This window comes from Mus caroli, chromosome 11, assembly GCF_900094665.2.
Source record: "Mus caroli chromosome 11, CAROLI_EIJ_v1.1, whole genome shotgun sequence".
NCBI classification, from domain to species: Eukaryota; Metazoa; Chordata; class Mammalia; order Rodentia; family Muridae; genus Mus; species Mus caroli.
The window spans coordinates 111,526,520-111,546,596 of record NC_034580.1 but is presented as its reverse complement, the minus strand read 5'-3'; the positions used below and the strand labels follow the sequence as shown (position 1 = coordinate 111,546,596).

At 44.4% G+C, this 20,077-nt stretch overlaps 1 protein-coding gene and 1 non-coding gene across 5 annotated transcripts in view; one reads left to right on the top strand and one right to left on the bottom strand.

Annotated features, from left to right (window-relative positions):
• The window catches only part of Grb2 (growth factor receptor bound protein 2), a 67,483-nt gene that overhangs the window by 12,041 nt on the left and 35,365 nt on the right, over positions 1–20,077 (top strand). Inside the window, exon 1 of one of the 4 annotated variants that reach the window (XM_029483667.1) lies at positions 7,610–7,872. The exons of the other annotated variants lie outside the window; for them this stretch is intronic. Within the exon in view, the coding sequence (XP_029339527.1) occupies positions 7,867–7,872 (6 nt within the window). The 5' untranslated portion in view covers positions 7,610–7,866. Of the gene's footprint in view, positions 1–7,609; positions 7,873–20,077 lie in introns of those variants that run through there. 4 annotated transcript variants of the gene reach the window in all.
• LOC115032580 lies at positions 10,131–10,237 on the bottom strand. The gene has a single exon (XR_003838225.1). It is a non-coding gene; the product is annotated as a U6 spliceosomal RNA (small nuclear RNA).

The following is a 20,077-nucleotide window of genomic DNA, read 5'->3' as shown; positions in this document are numbered from 1 at the left end:
TACACAGAGAAACCCTGTCTCGAAAAACAAAAAAAAAGAAAAAAGAAAAAAAAGAAAGAAAACTCTTTATAACCAGTTTCTCTTCATTTGGGTTTTGTTTTGTTTTGTTTTGTTTTGTTTTGTTTTGTTTTTGAGACAGGGTCTCTGTAACCCAGGACTGCTCAGAACTCACTATATAGTCTAAGATTATAGGTGAGGCCCACCATGCCTGACACGATTTTTGTTTGTCTTAAATTCATAAAGGCCACATTTAACTTCTAGGAACTTGAACTTGCAGGGCTGGCAGTTCATATTCTTCTTAGTGTATCCTATTGCCTGTTAACACTGGATCAACAAATTAAACAAAACCAGGGACTCTAAGCAACAGCATTCCCTGATGACTGTCTTAAGTTTGTCCTAGACCTAGACCATAATTGACTGACAAGTTTTGATGTTCTCCTGGGAGTGTTTATGATGAAGAAGGTGAATCAGAACATTCATGTGTTTTACTTTCACATTCTGTTTGGGGAGAGAAACCCATACACTTGAGTCTTTCCAATTTGGTAGATAACTGGGGTATGAAGTCATAATGCCAGTATTGCTTTTGAACAGTGGCCATTAGCTGTTTGTTAGTAATCTTGTGGCTGTACTCCAAAAAATGAGAGCGCAAGAATGAATATGAATGTGTGTGTTGATACAGTGCTTGCCCTTTGTCTCATAGTTCTGAGACAGCTTCGTGAAGAGGAGGGAGATTTCTCTGTGAAGAGTTGTTGGTAAAACAGTTTTCTCCTTTCTGTGGGGAGTAAGCCAGCTGCAGCACTGCTCTGACATTTGATAGCTCTTGTGACACATTGAAAAGTGGCTGGAGTGGCATGGGTCCTTAAACTTTGATTGACATATGGAGACACTTGTCCTCTCTCTCCTTTTCCTGTTGTTTACTTTTTGTTTCTTTGCTTGTTCTGTTTTGAGATTATATCTGTTGCCCAGCGTGGTTTTAAATTCATCCGCCTTTCTTGTTCTTTTATGTGCTTATGTTTGGCTTGCAGAGCAGGGTGACTGGGGCTTTAAGTGAAAGGACTGTTCCTGCACACTTCACGCCTTTGCACTGAGTGCGCTTAAGTTTCCCATCGCCATACAGAGGCTTGGAATGGGCCCCGAGGAAGAGACTGGGGCTGTAACTCAATGCTAAAGTACGGCGTGTGAAGAGCTCTTTGTATTGTAGTTTAGCCTTGGCCCACATAAAACTGCCATGTTGGGATGTATGAGTAATGTGCCTCAAGTACTGCTGCTAGGGGTCCAAGGGTCGCTTTAAGTCCACAGACCCCTGTGAATTCTCTGAGGGTTGCTTACTTGCCTTCAGTGGTTCTAGAAGGAAACCAGCATTCACTCACTACCTTCCTGAACTGCTTGAGAAATAGGTTTTGGGTTTACTTTCTGCTTTTTGGGCATCTGCCCGTCTGCTGCCTGTATGGCTCAGGGTTACATTTTCTGAACACACTCTGGGTTGGTCGCCTTTGCTGGTGGAGAAGAAACAAACTACTCTCTCTGTTCAGCAGCTCTGCAAGAAAAACACATTACTGTACTAAGGTACTAAGCAGCCCAAGGCAAGGCCCTTTAAAAACCTCTTCACTTAGATTGTTAATTTGACATGTATATTTGTGGGGGGTGGTGTGGGGAGGGTATGTGTGCCATAGCGTGCCTGTGAAGGTCAGTCATTTTCTCTCTTTCCATTGTGTGGGTCCTGGTGCTCCCGCTCAGCTTAACCAGTGTCGTGGCAAGTGCATTTACACGTGAAGCCCTGTCACCAGCTCCAACGTGTGCCTCTGTTAGGGGAGCTGTAGAGGCCCAAACCTGGAATCCTCCAGTCTTCACTGTGTGAGCTAAGTACCTGTATAGGTTTTGGCTGTTAGGAGTTGGAGAGGATGCTATGAGAGATGCTAAAGGGAACATTATGGCTTTCTGCCAGGCATCTACTGGTGTCTGTATCTCCTGTGTGGTATTTGAGTAAAAGTTATAAAGAAATAGAAAGTAGGAATGTTTTAAATTCTAGTGTTGGTATACTGAGAAATCCACTACCTGTGGGTAGTGTTGGCTAAACTAGAGTGTTGTGTTTTAAGTACTTTTTCTGTTCTTAAAAAAATTAAGCTAGGTGGTGCACGCCTTTAATCCCAACACTTTGGAGTCAGAGGCAGGTAGATCTCTGAGTTATAGACCAGCTGAGTCTACAGAGTGAGTTCCAGAACAGCCAGGCTACACAGAGAACCCCTGTCCCAAACAAACAAAACAAACAAACAGACCTTTCTTTGTACCGGTCTTTGTTGTTATTATACAATGTAATGGAAATCTGTTCTCATGCATGTATATAATGTTCTGGGAGCATATTTTCCTCCTTTAGCATGTTCTTTGCTACTTTTATGTCATTAGTATATATCTATGTATGTATATGGTTTCGGTTTTTTTTGTTTTGTTTTGTTTTTTTCAAGACAGGGTTTCTCTGTGTAGCCCTGGCTGGCCTCAAACTCAGAAATCCACCTGCCTCTGCCTCCCCAGTGCTGGGATTAAATAGGTGTGCACCACCACGCCCGGCCATGTATATGGTTTTTGAATCTCTACAGTGTATGGCCCACAAAGAGAGAAAACACTTGGTATTTGGTTTTCTGACACTGACTTAACTCCTTTAATATAATTACCTACATTTGCACCCATTTTCCTGCAAACCACTTCTTTGGCTGAAAAAAAAATGTATTTTGTATACACACACACAGACACACACACAAGCTACATATTCTTGATTCTGTTATTGGCCGCCTATGTTGGCTCCATGGCTTAGCTGCTGTGCTAGTGCTGTGGTGAACACTAATCAGAGACCTCTGATCTTGAGGTTGAGTCTCAAAGACATAGGAGAGGAATGACGCAGCTTGGTCACATGGGCTGTTTAGTTTTAGTTTTTAATTTTTCATTGTCTTCATGTGTTTATATTATGTGTAAATGAGTGTCTCAGTATGCATGTGGAGGAGAGAGAACAAGTGTGAATGAAGTCAGGTCTCCTTCCTCGGGCTTTCTTTTTCTGTTTAATCGTGTGTGGGGTGCATTGTGAGCATGTTACAGCATGCATGTGTCAGTCACCGGACAGTGTGGTGGTGTTGGTCTGTTCCTTCTGACACGTGAATCCTGGGGATTGCACTTGGGCCACGAAGCTTGAGCGACTTGCTGAGTTGTCATCTCATTGGCTCTAGCTTTAGCTTTTAAAGGAATGCCCGTGCTGGTTTCCGTAGTGGCTGGAGTAGTTTGTATTCCCATCAGAAGTATATGAAGGGTTTCCCTTTGTAAACAAATCTTAAGCATTTATTGTTACTTCTTTTTTAGATTTTAAATTTATTTTCTGTATGAGTGTTTTACCTGCATGTGTGTCTGCACCACATGTGTATACAGTGCTTGAAGAGGCCAGAAGAGGACTGACTTCCTACAGCTGTGAGCTGGGAGCTCTGTAGTTTTAATTTTCATTTCTCTGATGGCTGGTGAGGTTGAATAATACTTGTTCATATTTTTATTGACCATTTGGGGTTTGTTCCTGTCATCCTTTGAGAGGTATCTGCTCGTTTCATTGGACCAGGAGAGTTGTTAACTTTATGCATCTTATTTTTGCTTTTGTGTGTAGGTACGAGAAAAGGTCTCGTTCTGGGATCTAGCTTGGCCTGGAACTCACAGTATAGTGCAGAGAGACCTGGTTTTCCTCTTTTTTTTTTTTTTTTTTTAAGATTTATTTATTCTATGTAAGTACACTGCAGCTGTCTTCAGACACACACCAGAAGAGGGCGTCAGATCCCATCACAGATGGTTGTGAGCCACCATGTGGTTTCTGGGATTTGAACTCAGGACCTTCAGAAGAAGAATCAGTGCTCTTAACGGCTGAGCCATCTCTCCAGCCCGAGGTTTTCCTTTATGGTAGCCTTTTGAGTCCAGGATTGCAGATGTGAAGTACCTAGATGCGAACTGTGCTCTTTCTCTTTCTCTTTTTTTTTTTTTTCAGACACTGCTTCACTTTGTAGTCGTCAGTTAACAGAAATCACTATGTAGTCAGTCTGGCCTCAAACTCGGGCAAGCCCTCCTGCCTCAGCCTGTGAGGATTACAGACAGGAGCCACCGTGCTCAGCTTAGTTTCTAAGATACCAGTTTCTTTCAAAGCAAGTTGCTTCCTGACCCTTCCGTTCACCTTGTCAGCTGAGTGTCAGTTTCCACCCCAGTGCTGAGAATGAACTTTCAGTTCCTGCAGGTCTTGAGGAGCTGGGAGAGAGCCACTTCCTCTTCTGGGGAAAGAAATGACTGATGACACGCAGTCTCTCTCCCCTGGAGGCTCCCCAGCCTGCCTCGGTGACAGAAGGTTGAAGCCCTTGCTGGAGGTCTTGACCTTAAGAACGGTTAAGTGTTTTCTGCCCTGTGAAGGAAACTAGAGGTAGCTCAGGAACTAAGGCCAAAAGAGGGTGTGCTGCTTTCTCTAGAGCTGTGAACCATCCAACATCTGTACTGGGAATCAAGCTCTGGTCATTAGGGAGAGCAGGCCACTCTCTTAAGAGCAAAGCATCTCTCCAGCCCTGGTTTTAAATCTTTCTTAGACTAAAGTACACCACAGTCTGTGCTTACTGTCAAAGCTTTGAGACCTTAAGAAACCAACCAAGCCCAGACGACTGAGGAAAGTCCTGCACTGCTTGGCAAATCCTCTCTGGTTTCACTGCCTCCTTCATGTGAAGTGAAAACAACCGCTTCTCTGTGGTATAAAGAGCTGGACTCCAGGCTAGCTTCTGAATCTTAGTTCTCCTAATAACTAGCCAAGTGAACTTGGGATCTTAGACAGTTTACTTAGCAATTTTGCATTTTGGTTATCTCATCTGTAAAATGTGAATAACAATACCTGCCTTCCTAGGGCCACCATAAAGTTTAAAAGAGCTAACTCATTAGTGTGCTCAAAGCTATGACTAACATACATAGACAGTAACTGGCTAGCTGTTGTTAATTTTACTAATATGATTCAGGACCATAGGCAGTGTTGGAGAACTCCTAAATCCTATGCCTCTGCCCACTAAACTGGTAAGTGCTTGTCTGCTGTTACCTCAAATTCAGGATTGCAAAACCCTGTCCCAGAGCTCAGCTGATAGATTTGATTTTAGTTTTGGTTTGTTTGCGTGAGGGACACATTATGTAGCCCTGGATGTTCTGGAACTCTGTGTAGACCGGGCTGGCCTTGAACTCACAGAGATCTGTGATCTTTGAGTTCTCTTTGCCTCCCAAGTGCTGGGATTAGAGGCTTGTGCCACCACACCCAGCCCATTTAAACTTACTTTATCCTACATTATTTGGGGGTGGGGGGGATAGGAAACTCCAAATTCTGTATAAACCCTTTTAGTATTACTATTTTAGAACTCTTCTAAGTTTTATTACTGCACAGTATAGGCTGTTGAGATGGCTCCATGGGTAAAGAGGCTTGCTGCCAAACCTGATGAGCTGAGGTCTCTTCCTGGAATCAACATAGTAGAAGGAGAGGATTGACTCCTGAAAGTTGTCCCTGACCTTTACCTGTGCAGCTTGCTTGGCAAGCATGTGTATGCATGTGTGTGCATGTATGTGGGTTTGTATGTGGGTAAAAACACCAGGTAGCTGAAAATGGAGCTCAGTGGCAAAGGGCATGCCTAACATGCACAGTCAGTGTGCCTAACATGCACAGTCGGGGTGCCTAACATGCACAGTCAGTATGCCTGACATGCACAGTCAGTGTGCCTATACCCAGAACCCCAGTGTCCCTCTGCAACATCTGCGGGAAACACACCACACATTCATTCATTCATACATTCATTCATTCATACATTCATTCATTTTTGGTTTTTGGGCAGGGTTTCTCTATGTAGCCTTGGCTGTGCTGGAACTTCCTCTATTGACCAGGCTGGCCTTGAACTCACAGAGATCTACCTACCTTTGCCTCTTGAGTACCAGTGCCAAGGGCGTGCGCCTGGCTAAAACATAACTTTTAAAAGTTGGTATTTTCCATATTTTACTAATTATTTTAGTGGTTACATAATACATGAAGATAATGTTCTATAATTGACTCTCCTCGTTCCCTGTGCTCAGTTTCTTGATTGTTTCTATTAATAATTTAGTTCTGAATCTCACAGGGGACAGTTGATACTGTGTTGTCCTGTTGTCTGCTGCCTGGGCTGATGGCTACTTGCTTTAAGACAGTTGCAGAGAACGGTCCCTAAATTCTCGGCTAGACCAGATCTAACAGCACCTCTGTCGCTGATAACAGTAAGGAATTATTTCAGAGTTAGCCAGTGTGTTATGGGACTATGATAACCAGATTTGTCAAATATTTAAACAGCTTTTGAGATCGAAAATGCTTGTTTCCTGAGGCACATTTTATGTTGTGCTGTTCTTTAAGGTGATTATTCATCTTCATAGCTCTGTTATTAAGTTAGTAGGTAATTATGATACTAGAGGAATTGGGTGTGATTTTCTAGATACACTGCAGTTTGTTTTGAGACAAGGTCTGAGATGTATACCTGGTTGACTTGACCTCAAGCATGTAGACCAGGTTGGAGACCTCTCTCTGCCTCCCCAGTGCTGGGACTGAAGGTGCGCACCACCAGTGCTCACTCTGTGTGTGTGTGGTTTGTCTCCGTTCTCCTTCTTTGAACCAAATGAATCTTCTAGACAGGCCCCTAGCTCGTGTCTAGAAGAAGATAGGGAAACAAACTGGGTTTTGTTAAGTTTATAGTGCAGATATGCTTAAAGTTCCATCTGTGCTAGAAGATGTTGAGAAACCTCCTCGTTCTCCAGCACGGGCATTTCCCGTAGTCTGGAGGCTGGGGGTGGGGCTTGTGGAGGACTCTCACTCTCTCTGGCCAGCTTTCTAACAGTAGGGGTGTTTGTGGACATGACCTTCATAAACTCAAAAGGCATAGATTGACAGTTCTCCAGGCGGTAGGTCACTAATAACTTCCATTTTGTTTGCTTGGGCTTTGCTTTGCTTTGTTTTGTTTTGTTTTTTTTTAGAAAGGATGTCCCTGTGTAGCCCTCTCTTGTAATCTCTCTACACAAGGGCTAGAAACATTGGCATGGGTGCCTGTTAGAGCACAACTGGTTCTATTACAAATTCAGAGGTTTCTTTATCCTATTTTTGGGGTCAGCTTTTAGTTCTAGTCAAGCCTCTGGTTTACTATATGTCACATTTTGCAGAATGTTTGGCTTTGAAATGTAATCAATGATTCGGAACGATGTACAGCATCTTAATACATTAAAGGTCAAGTGATTTTATTAATTTACTTTTTTTTTGTTTTTTTCGAGACAGGGTTTCTCTGTGTAGCTCTGGCTGTCCTGGAACTCACTCTGTAGAACAGGCTGGCCTTGAACTCAGAAATCCACCTGCCTCTGCCTCCCAAGTGCTGGGATTAAGGGCGTGTGCCACCACTGCCTAGCTATTTTATAATTTTTATTAGGATAATTTAATTGGAGAATGTAAGGAAAGTGAGGTTATACTTTCTCCTGTGGCCAGATAACTTTTTTGAAATTAAGTAACTTCAAGTCCTCACTGGAAAGTTTATAAAAGCCCCGCCCACCTCATCAATGTCAATGTTTCTAGGACTTTTCAGGAAAAAGCATTTAGCGTGTACAGCCTTCATTGCTCTTCGAATGCCGGCCTCCACGATTACTGTATTTTCTGAGAGTACAGACATGAAAACAAACCAACCGGATTCAGATGCACGCAGTGACGTAAGCAGGTCCTTCATCCCTGAGTGTCCTGTACCTCTAGAGAATGATAGGTTATCAGAGAAGACCACACTTAAGATTTGTCAGTTCTTGGAAAAGTTGCTGTAGAATCATCTACATCAGATACCCATGCAGGTGAGTTTGTGACTGAGGGCCTCACCTAATACAAAGAAGTAACTGATAGCCATGATGACTCTTACTGTGAAATTTACTACCTAATTGATTTCCTGGGTGAGGTTAACTGCAGGAGACACATCAGGCTCTCAGTTGTTTCTGGAGTTGGGCAGCTGCTTACCCAGCTGCTGAGCTTCCTGGCCTCGGGCTACTACTACTACTACTACTACTACTACTACTACTACTACTACTACTACTACAGGTTGTAGCCTGTGTGAGTGCAGCCCCTTGCATTTCTCTCTGACCTTCTGTAAGCAATAAAGGCCCAGCAGGAAGGAATTGTTCTTAAGTCTGCAAGTGACCCAGTCAAGTCATTTTCTGGTCTAGGCTTGGTTGGAGGTACTATGTTTTAATTGACATGGAGTCTTCCCCCACCCCCACCCCCACCCCCACCCTACACAGTTTCTCTGTGTAGCCTTGGCTGTCCTGGAACTCACTCTGTAGACCAGGCTGGCCTCAAACTCAGATCAGGCTGGCCTCAAACTCAGAGATCCGCCTCCCTATGCCTCCCAAGTGCTGGGACTAAAGGCGTGCGCCACCACGCCCGGCATGGAGTCTTGATGTACCATTTAGACTGGCTTCAGGCCTCCTGCCTTACCAGGTGGTAGCTGGGGCACCCCTACATTGGCCACCCTGCCTGACTTTCTGAGCCTTTGGGGTTCTCTGTTTTCAATTTTGAGATATATACAGTCTTGCTTATGTCTCAGACTGGCCTCAAATACTTTTTCTTTGGCAATGCTGAAATTGTTGGTGTATTTTTTAGTGTTTGAGACAGGGTCTCACTGTGTATCCCAGGCTGCTCTGAAACTCACCATATAGACCAGGCTGCCCTTGAACTAATGGACACTACTATGCCTGTCCTCAACCCTTTTTGTTTTTGTTTTTAATTAAAAAAATTTTTGCCTGTGTTGTTTGTTTCAGTGAGGGTCTCATTATGTATACCTGGGTTGTCTGGATTTCACTCTATAGACCAGGTTGGCCTTGAACTCACTGCCACCTGCCTCATCTCCTGGGTGCTGTGATTAGAGTTGTGTGCCACTAATACTCTCCTTTCTTCAAAGAAAAGTAGAGCTCAGGCCGGCCTTGAATTCACAACCTTCCTCTCAGCCTCCGGGCACTAGGATTGCAGCCATGCTGCACTGAGCCCCGTCTGCACTGGGTGGTGTAAAATGCACACTAGATGAGTTAACTCAGCTTCGGAACAGCAACACCCCAAGGGTCTAGGGTGTTAAATGACGCACATGGCTGCTGGGTCTTCTGTTTTTATCTAGTTTTTTGTTGTGGTGGTGGTTTGTATATACTTGGCCCAGGGAGTAGCTCTATTAGGAGGTAAGGCCTTGTTGGAGTAGGGGTGGGGCCTTCTGGAGGAAGTGTGTCACTGTAGGGGTGGGCTTCAAGGCCCTCCTCCTAGCTGCCTGGAAACTGTCCCCTCCTAGTTTCCTTAGGATGACAATGTAGAACTCTCCGCTCTTCCAGCACTATGCCTGTCTGAACCTGCTGTGCTTCCTGCCATGATGAAAATGGACTGCACCCCAGAACCTGTAAGCCAGCCCCAGTTAATGTTGTCCTTATAAGAGTTGCCTTGGTCATGGTACCTCTTCTTAGCAGTGGAAACCCTAAGGCAGTTGTGTAGCTGAGGGTAGCCCTGAACAACTGGTCCTCCAGCCTTTCCTCTTCAGTGTTAGGACTACAAGCATGTAACAAACATTGTGCATTTCTTTGTTTCCATTTTCTCTTTAAGAAAATACTTATTTTTTTTCTAGGTGGTGGTGATGGTGTCAGAGGTGGCCCACACCTTTAATCCCAGCACTCCAGAGACAAAGGCAGGCAGATTTCTTTTCTTTTCTTTTCTTTTTTAAAGATTTATTTATTTATTATATGTAAGTACACTGTTGCTGTCTTCAGACACACCAGAAGAGGGCATCAGATCTCATTACGGATGGTTGTGAGCCACCATGTGGTTGCTGGGATTTGAACTCTGGACCTTCGGAAGAGCAGTCGGGTGCTCTTACCCACTGAGCCATCTCACCAGCCCAGCAGATTTCTTTTATTTATTTATTTATTTATTTTTTAATTTTTAATATTTTTATTACATATTTTCCTCAATTACATTTCCAATGCTATCCCAAAAGTCCCCCATAGCGCCCCCCACTTCCCTACCCACCCATTCCCATTCTTTTGGCCCTGGCATTCCCCTATATTGGGGCATATAAAGTTTGAAAAATATGGAACGCTTCACGAATTTGCGTGTCATCCTTGCTCAGGGGCCATGCTAATCTTCTCTGTATCGTTCCAATTTTAGTATATGTGCTGCCAAAGCGAGCACCAGCAGATTTCTTAAATTCAGGGCCAGCTTGGTCTACAGAGTGAGTTTCAGGATAGCCAGAGCTACACAGGAAAACGTAACTTTTAAAAAAATATTTTTTGAATATGGTGTGTATGTGCATGTGTGCACGCTTGTGCACATACAGGTACCTTTGAAGTCTAGAAGAAAATGTCAGATACCTGTAGCTGGAGCTGTGACCCAAACACAGGTCCTCTACAAAACCAGTGTGTACATATTACACCAAGGGTATGGATGGACGTCAGAGCACACCTTGCTAGAGTTTATTCTCTTTTTCTACCTTATGTTCTGGGACTCTAACCCAGTTCTTTGGGCTAGGTAGCAAGCACCTTCCCTGGCTGAACGATCTTGCTGGCCCCCAGTTTTTATTTATCTATTTATTTATTTATTTATTTTGGTTTTTGTTTTTCGAGACAGGGTTTTTCTGTGTAGCCCTGGCTGTCTTGGAACTCACTCTGTAGACCAGGCTGGCCTCGAACTCAGAAATCCGCCTGCCTCTGCCTCCCAAGTGCTGGGATTAAAGGTAGGTATGCGCCACTACCGCCTGACTCCCAGTTTTTATTCTTATCTCAAATTATTCTCTCATTTCTTTGACTTATTATTTATTGAGGAACATGTTTCAATTCTAGGTGCTTCTCTTTTCATACTGTTGTGGCTGTCTCACGTTTTGTATGGCTTTAGTCTGTGTAGATTATTGGAGTTGTTTTGTGATTTATACGGTCTGACCTGCTATGTGATCGAGAGGAGTGTTTGGTGTTGAGTGAGGTCTGCTATAGATGACTGAGCTTCAGGCTTAGCTGGCTGGTTACCTTGTTCCTTCTTACAGGCTTGTGTTCTATTCTAGCATTTTGATGAATTCTTTTTTATTTATTTATTTATTTATTTATTTATTTATTTATTTATTTATTTATTATATGTAAGTACACTGTAGCTGTCTTCAGACACCCAGAAGAGGGCGCCAGATCTCATTACGGATGGTTGTGAGCCACCATGTGGTTGCTGGGATTTGAACTCTGGACCTTCGGAAGAGTAGTCGGGTGCTCTTACCCACTGAGCCATCTCACCAGCCCTTGATGAATTCTTAAAATCACCTACCTTGACCAGGTTTCAAGGTCTAAATAATACTTAATGCCCCGTTGTAAGAACTTCCTGAAGGTAGTTGGATATTTTCAAGGAACAAACTTTGTAAGACATTGTGCGGATTTTTTTTTTTTTTTTAGTTAATTTAGAAGCGCTCATGACTGCATTTTGGCTGCCTAGCTATCAGTGACTTACTAAGGTTTTGCTTCTAAATTTAGCTAAGCTCAGAAGCGTTACTGGAGCTGTCCCAGAACACTTGAAATTGTCTCGGAGAAGTGTATTTGGTGGTTATGAAAGTAGATGATCCATTGATAACATGGCACACCCAAGAGTCTTAGACTTATTGTGATACTATTTTAGTTTTTGAGAAATACTTCAGTGCCTTTAAATTCCATGGGTATACTCTCTCTTTAAGGAAATGCTTTATAGAATAACCTTCTATATAGAAAATAGAGACTAGGACGGGACTCTATGTGAAAGTGCCAGCTGTGCAAGTCGGACAGGCCACGTTCCATCTCTAGGTCACGCTGTCCAGAGAGAGCCGATTGATTCCCAGAGGTCCTGCAACCCCCACATGCACTTTATGGCATGTACACATTCTACCCTCCCAGTCCCACACACTGTCATACAAATACATTTTTTTTTCTTTTTTTTTTTTTTTGGTTTTTCGAGACAGAAATCACCTGCCTCTGCCTCCCAAGTGCTGGGATTAAAGGCGTGCGCCACCCCTGCCGGTCATACATTCTTTTAAGAGAAGAAAATAGGGATAGATGCTTTGGTGGGACTGCTATCTATCTATCTATCTATCTATCTATCTATCTATCTATCTATTTACTTACTTATTCATTAGTATGGCACTGGGGATTGGAGTGGAGCCCTGCACACGCTGTTAGTGCTTGATTTGCCAGTGAGCTACATTTCCAGTCCTGGAGCTGCTTTTGAAAACTAGAGTTCTCTTTGTGTTAAAAATATCCTAAACCAGGCGTGGTGGCATATGCCTTTACACTTGGGAGGCAGAGCTCTGTGAGTTTGAGGCCACCCTGGTCTACATAGTGAGTCCAGGTCAGCCAGGGTTGTGTAGTGAGACTGTGTATCAAACAAACAAAAATCAACAAGCAAACAAACAAAACAAAAATAGCTTGAACTTCCTTGGAACTTCTCCTGCTCTTGGTAGTTTCTTTTTTATCTCTGTTTTCTCTGCTAAAGAAAGTAAATACCAATGGACTTAGCTTTACCAGCAATGTTTTATAACTTCAGAAATGCAAAGGAGTGAAAATAAGCCTTTATTTCCTTCACCAGCAGAATGTCCTTTTGTTTTAGAAGTTTGTGCATAGACCAGAGTGGTTTAAACCAAGAGCCTGTTGCCTGCTGGTAGGTGATATTGCCACTCCCTCCCTTTTCTTTCTTTAAATACCGTGTCACTTTCCTGACATCACAGCATCCTCCTACTTCAGACTCCTGGGTACGTGAGGAATCCCAGCTACTCCTGGCTAGATGTTATTTTCCAAGTTGAGATTAGTGGCACCGTGGGTGTGGTTGGGGTGGAATGTGCCTGGTTTGAATGTGTGAGGCCCTGGTTTCTATCCTCAGCATTGCAAGGGGGAAATTGCTCAGAGTTCATAAAAAAGCCCCAAATTTCACTCATGAAACCCAAACATATTTGCTAAGTTAATGCTATTTATCATAAGCATGGGATCTTCCAAGGCCATGATCCAGGACTGAGTTACTTAGCCGTCCCTCGCAGTTTCCCCTCAGTAGGAGTGTGGCATGTCATCAGGTTACTGCTGGGAAGGAGAATACCCAGGCTTGTCACATGGTAAGTACATGTCTACCACTGATCACTTCTCACAGTCTCCGAACATAGATTTGTTTCTTTGATTAGATCTAATTTGTATGTGCGTGTGTGGTCCGGGGCTCAAGCTCAGTTTGTTAGCTTACCCATGAGCTTTGTACCCATGGAGCCATCTTGCCAGGCCCTGAGCATAGGTGGACTTAAGTATGTTAGTGTGTTTATTTTTTGAGGCAGGGTCTTACTATGTAGCCCTATCTGGCCTCAAATTCACAGAGGCCCCTATCTGTCTGTTTCTGCCTCATTGTCCCTAGCCATCAACATAGATTTTTTGTTTGTTTTTTGTTTTCCGAGACGGGGTTTCTCTGTGTAGCCTTGGCTGTCCTGGAACTCACTTTGTAGACTAGGCTGGCCTCGAACTCAGAAATCCGCCTGCCTTTGCCTCCCGAGTGCTGGGATTAAAGGCGTGCGCCACCACGCCCGGCGTTCAATATAGATTTTTAAGGAGAAATTTTATCTTCAAACATTTAGTTTTTATAAAGTCAATTGCAGTTTTGTATAGCTTATACTAAGCTTCCTCTGTTTGTTATTAATCTCTTACATTAATATAAGCCCATTTGGTATAATGAATGGACCACTGTTGATGCATACCCTTTTCAGACTGCCTTAGTTTGTATGTGTGTAAAGAGTGTATGTGGTATGGTGTGTGTCTCTGAGTGTAGTGGTGTGTGTGTGTGTGTGTGTGTGTGTGTGTGCGCGTGCATGCTTGAACTTGTTGCTGGTATGGTGTGGCTGAGGGGTGGTTGTGGGGTGTGGTTGAGATGATGTGGAGGTGTGTGGTGTGTGTGGTGGGGGCGTGTTATGGTGTATGGCGGGGAGCGGTTAGAAACACAACATCAGGTGTGTCTTCCCGATACTGTTCTCCACTTGTTTTTTTATGCAGGGTCTCAGGACCTGAAGCTTACTGCTTTGACTAAACTGCATGGCCAGCCCGCCACTGAAATATGCCTGTCTTTGCCCTCTCGCTCTAGCAAGGGTCACAGACACACACAGCTATACCTAGCTTTTCCATGGCATGGGGTGAGGGTTCTAAACTCAGATCCTTCTGCTTGTAGCACACACTTCACTGACTGAGCAGCCCAGATTTCCTTTAGTTTATTGCTTGCTTGCTTTTTTTTGTTCTGTTTTTGATTTTTTTTTTTTTTTTGGTTTTTCGAGACAGGGTTTCTCTGTNTAGCCCTGGCTGTCCTGGNACTCACTTTGTAGACCAGGCTGGCCTCGAACTCAGAAATCCGCCAGCCTCTGCCTCCCGAGTGCTGGGATTAAAGGCGTGCGCCACCACGCCCGGCTGTGTTTTTGATTTTTTGAGACAGGGCTTCTCTGTATAGCCCTGGCTGTCGTGGAACTCACTTTGTAGACCAGGCTGGTCTCGAACTCAGAGATCCGCCTGCCTCTGCCTCCTGAGTGCTGGGATTAAAGACGTGAGCCACCACTGCTCAGTCTTTCCATTTCCAAGTGTCACAATGTTTGGTTCTGTCTCTCTAGGCTAAGCTGGGACATCTGTGCATTTAGGCTTGAAATGCTGTGTGTGTTAATTGTTAGCCCGACCTGCAGTGGCGCATGCCTGTAACTGAGAAGCCGAGGCAGGATTAGTAAGAGGTCAAGGACTCCCTGGCTTGCATTGAGTTGATGGCTGGCTTAGGCAACAATGAGTGTCTCAAACTTATTACTGGAAAATGCTTGCTTGTTTTGGGGGGGGCGGGGTGGGGTGTGTTGAGACAGGGTTTATTCTGGGTAGCCTTGGCTATCCTAGTACTTGCTCTATAGACCATACTGGCCTGAACTCACAGAGATTTGCTTGTTTCTGTCTCCCCATGGCTAAGACTAAAGATATCTGCCACTACTGCCCACTGAGCAGCCATGCTTGTGTTTTTTTGCAGAGGACTTGAGTTGTGTTCCCAGCACCCATGTAGAGGCCCGTAACAGCCTGTAACTCCAGTTTCCAGGGCTTATATTTCCTCTTCTGGCTTCTTGGCACCAGGCATGCATGTGGTGCACAGATACACATCCAGGCAAAATATTTATACACATAAAGTAAAAATTAGTTCTTTTGTCATGCTGGCTGAATTGCCAGGTCTTGATAGCTGGGTGGCTGTGGCTATGGTAACACACTGCAGAGTCCTGTTGGTGGTCTCTAGACATGGAGGTGTTGCTGGGAACTGGGTGGAGATCGGGGATGTGCTTTCTTCTTTCTAGGTCTGTTCTTGTCTACACTCCTCCTTGCCTTGGACATTGAATCCCCATGCCCTGGTCTCACAGCACTACTCCCCTCTTGCCTGGGCCTATTCAAGACTGGTATGGACATTCACCATCACCCAGATAAAGTGGCAAGACCAGAGAGTCCCCTGTGGCCCTTTTTGGTTGCTTCCTGTACAGCCCTCCTGGAGTGGCCTGAGAGTGCTGCCTCTTCTCATGTGGCTGTGCCGCAGCCTGTGTAATGTGGTGTTGAGCTGACTGTGCCACGGCCTGTGTGGTGTGGTCTTCAGCTGACTGTGCAGATAGCAGCATCTGAGGCTTGTCCAGAGAGCAGAGGCAGCATTTCTTTGAATTCTCCAAAACCATAATTACTGTGTTTTTATCCCAGAACTGTCTCACAAAAGCAAGGCACAACTTTACCCTTACTGTAGACTCATTTAGAGTGAGGTTCAGCATGCACCACAAATTTGCAGTTTCATATTCTCAACCAGAGTGACTATAGTTTTTCACCAACTAACACCTTTGTCAATAATTCAGAAACGTAATTCAGAAATGGTGTGTCCAGCAATACACAGCACATGCTCACTGCTAGTGCTTAGTTTCCTGGTTCATCAAGTGATCTTACATTTCTAGTCTTCAGCCATATTGATTTTTTTGCCTGTACAACTTTTCAAACTGCGTTTTCCTGTATGTTATAAGCTTAGCCTCCCCACACAGCTAACTGACCGTGACTAACCCCATCTCATCCTTCACTCACAGTTGGAACTCCACCAAGCTCCCAGTGGCCTACAGGATTTCTTGCCTTCAGCTGCCTCTTCACTGTCCCCAGGACAGGCATGCCTTTTGCCACTACATCAGGTCTTTCTCTCCCTGGATGAGTGAGGTCCTGCATCTGGAAGCCTTGTTGGATGCCTTTTGGCATAGTAGTTTAAGCTCTTGGAGGGAAGGGAGAAATCTGTGCATCCCATCCTGCTCACCCTCTCAGCATGCATACATGGAGCGTGGACTCCATCTTTATGTCATGCAGTGTTGCTGGCAGAGTCTGGGTTGGTTTGAAGGATATCAGACAGAAATTAGGACTCCTGGGGTGTGGTGGCTCACATCCTAATTCCAGCACCTAGGAGGAAAGTGGGTCTCTGTGAGTTCAAGGCTAATCATGTCTACATAGTGAATTCTAGGACAGCCAGGGCTATGTAGAGAGACCTGGTCTTACCCCGCCTTCCCCAGCCCTCCCCTCCCAATAAAATAAGAACTCTTGAATTTTCAGTGGAAGATTTGGGGCAGGGGGTTGCTTTTGAAAGTGTGTTTCATTCTGAAGTTTGGGCTGGCCTTGAGTTCACAGCAGTCTCGCCTTTGCCTTCTGAGCACTAGGGTTACAGACATTGGCCATTGGAATTTGTTGCCTTGTTGTTGTTGTTGTTAATACCATGGTTAGCTTCTTAGCTACTTTTTCTCTTAATTTTTAAAAAATAAAATTCAAGTATACTTTCCACTATTAATTATTAACCACATCAGGAGCTCAAGGACATGAATTCTAGGCCATAGAATTATGTATAGTTATATAGCTAATACTAGGCCAGCCTGGACTACATGAGGCCATCTGATACCTCTGGCCTCTGGTCACTGCATTCACAAGGTGCATACCCATGAATACAAACAAAATCCCATCCCATATAAATAATAGTAAGGTTAAAAAATGTTAATAAGCTTTAAACATACATAATTTGTCTGTCTGTGTGACTGTGTGAGAGCTGATGCCCCCCAGAGGCATTAGATCTCCTGGATCTGGGTTACGGGTGGTTGTGAGCCGCCTGGCATGGCCCTCTGTCAGAGCACATCTTTCTAAAAGCCTGCCGCTGCTGCTGCTGCTGCTGCAAGATTTACTTATTACATGTAAGTACACTGTAGCTGTCTTCAGACACTCCAGAAGAGGGTGTCAGATCTCGTTACAGGTGGTTGTGAGCCGCCTGGCATGGCCCTCTGTCAGAGCGGCCCATCTTTCTAAAAGCCTCTTGGTGGTGGTGGTGGTGGTGGTGGTGGTGGTGGTGGTGGTGGTGGTGGTGGTTTAAGATTTATTTATTAGAGGGTGTCAGATCTCATTACAGGTGTTTGTGAGCAACCATGTGGTTGCTGGGATTTGAACTCGAGATTTGAACTTCGGAAGAGCAGCAGTCAGTGCTCTTACCCACTAAGCCATCTTGCCAGCTCTATCCTCTTGATTTTTAAAAATCAATTATTTATTTATTTATTTATTTATTTATTTATTTATTTATTTAATGTATAAGAGTGCTCTATCTGCATGTATACCTCCAAACCAGAAGAGGGCATCAGATCTCAGTACAGATGGTTGTAACCTATCACATGGGTGCTGGGAATTGAACTCTGGACCTCGGGAAGAGCAGCCAGCTCTTAACCGCTGAGCCATCTCTCCAGCCCCTTGATTTATTTAGGTTGTTACTTAATAAACAATCCCAGTTTTCATCCATTTTTATTTTAGACAGTGATCCAAAATGGTGACAGCATTTTATTTTAGTGACATTCCAGCATAGATGAGAAAATGCCACTATAAAACAAGGGTCTAAAATTTAGCACCCCACTCCAACCCCAGCAGCTTTTTCCTTTTATCCTTTAGGTTTAAACAAATCAGAACAGTCCCAGGGTGGTTCCAGATGCAGCCCATGGCTTTGGGGAAGAGCAGCTTTATTGGCGACTGGGTTGGGGGAAGAGGAACCTGTTCTCATGTAATCCCTGTTGCTTACCTCCTGCTTTAAGTGAGATGGGTGAGTGAAGGGAAGGAATTTTCCCCATGTTTCTCAGGCCTTGCCAGAGTGCCGAGGCTAGTTGACAGGTGTTTGAACTCTGAGCTGTAGCCTGTATTTGCACGGGTGCTCTTTGACCTCTTCCTGGTGTGACTAGCATTGCATGGTCTGTGGTGCCAAACATAGGTGTCGTCAGCCTGGATCATGTCTGTATGAAACAAGATAGTGGAATCAAGAAGGACAGGTAGCGCACACTGTGTCTTGGTCAGCCTCAGGGCAGCTTCAGTGACTGCCACGGAGGAGAGTCTGCTGTGCTTTCCAAACCTGTGTGTGGATAAACTTGTGTTTGATCCCCAGACCGGTTTCAGGCCACAGGACACTGTGTCTCTACTAGGAGCCAGTTCTTGGAGTGAAAATGTTTTGTGATAAACTTGGAGCTTGGGTGCTTTGTCAGTGAGTGGCGTGTGCTAGCACACCTCTACATGGTGCTTAGCAGCTGTAGAAGGACTTACATTCTGACTCCAGGAATCCAGCTGTGGGTGCATTGCTTTGGATATCTGGACTTGTTCAAACTGTGTTGGTCCATGCTCTGTCTGTAGTGCCAGGCTGTCCTTGAACTGGCCTCAAGTTCCTTTTTGTTTCAGCCTCTTGAGTAACTAGGGCTCTCTTTATGGTTTTATTTTTGGCCCTTGGCCTTGTGCTACAAAGAAACCTCGAGTTGTACTTTTAATTTTCCACTCCTTGTTCTAGCTAAGCCTTATTTAAATGACTTAGCCTTGATGTACGCTGAGATTCTGTGCTGAGCTGCAGTCCCAGTGGACACATGGAACTCTGACTGACTGATGATCAGTCCATGTAACACTGGGATCTCAGGTGTCCCATCAGCACTTCTCAGATGGGTCAGTCAGCAGGCTCTGAGTCTCCTGTGGACACCAGGAGACCTTCCTCAAGTAACCGTCCCTGACTGTCCCCGCTTGGTGTGTAACTTATACTAAAGATTATAAAACTTGATGTTTTCTCAGAAAAATGTTGACTTTATTGTCACACCTCCTTACAGAGTTTTGGAATATGAGGTGGTTGTAACGTAGCAACTTTTGAGGTTTGATTTTTTTTTTTTTTTTTTTTTGAGACAGATTTCGCATCACGTGAGGCCTTAGTTTGTGCCTTCTCCTGGACTTTCTCCAGTTTCAGTGTGAGCATCTGGACGGGCAACAGATGGAGCTGCAGCAGGGCTGGTGTCAGACACCTGGCAGCTTGTGACGCTCGCACACTCTCATTATAGCAATCCCGTTACTAGAATTGCCAGGAAATGCACAAAATAAAGATGGCCAATTGAGAGGAAAAGCCAACAACATTACTTTGATCCTTTTTCATGATATGCTGTGAGAAGTTTTAGATACAGGAGCAAATCTGCCAAGAACGACAAAAAAAGCTGCAGTTGGAGCTCACTAATGATATCGCTTGCCTGGCATGCGTGAGGCCTGAACTCAGTTCCCAGCACATCACGGTGGTGTGAATGGAAATGTCGCTTTCATTTTCTCAGATGAAGTGAGATGAGCCCAGAGTGTTTCTCTATCTCTAGCCTTAGGCCTCCATACAATTTAATCTTCTCCAAGCCATGAACTTGAAGGTTTTAATTTACAACCTCTGTTTATTAACCTAGGCCTAGAATTTTTCAGCCTCTGAGACTTGTGTTAACTCACTCTTTCTGTCTCTTTCTGAACTCTGGCTGGCTGGTTCAACTCAACTGTTGTGGCTCAAACTCCTCTCCAAACTGACTGATTCAAAATGTCTTCTCTTGGCTTCCAACTGAATTGCTCTGGTCTGCTTGGAAAGACTGAATCCCATCCCATTCCCTCCCTCTCCCTCACTGTTCCCTTCCCTTCTCCTCCTTCTTCTTCTTCTTCTCTTCTCCCCTCCCCTCCCCTCCCCTCCCCT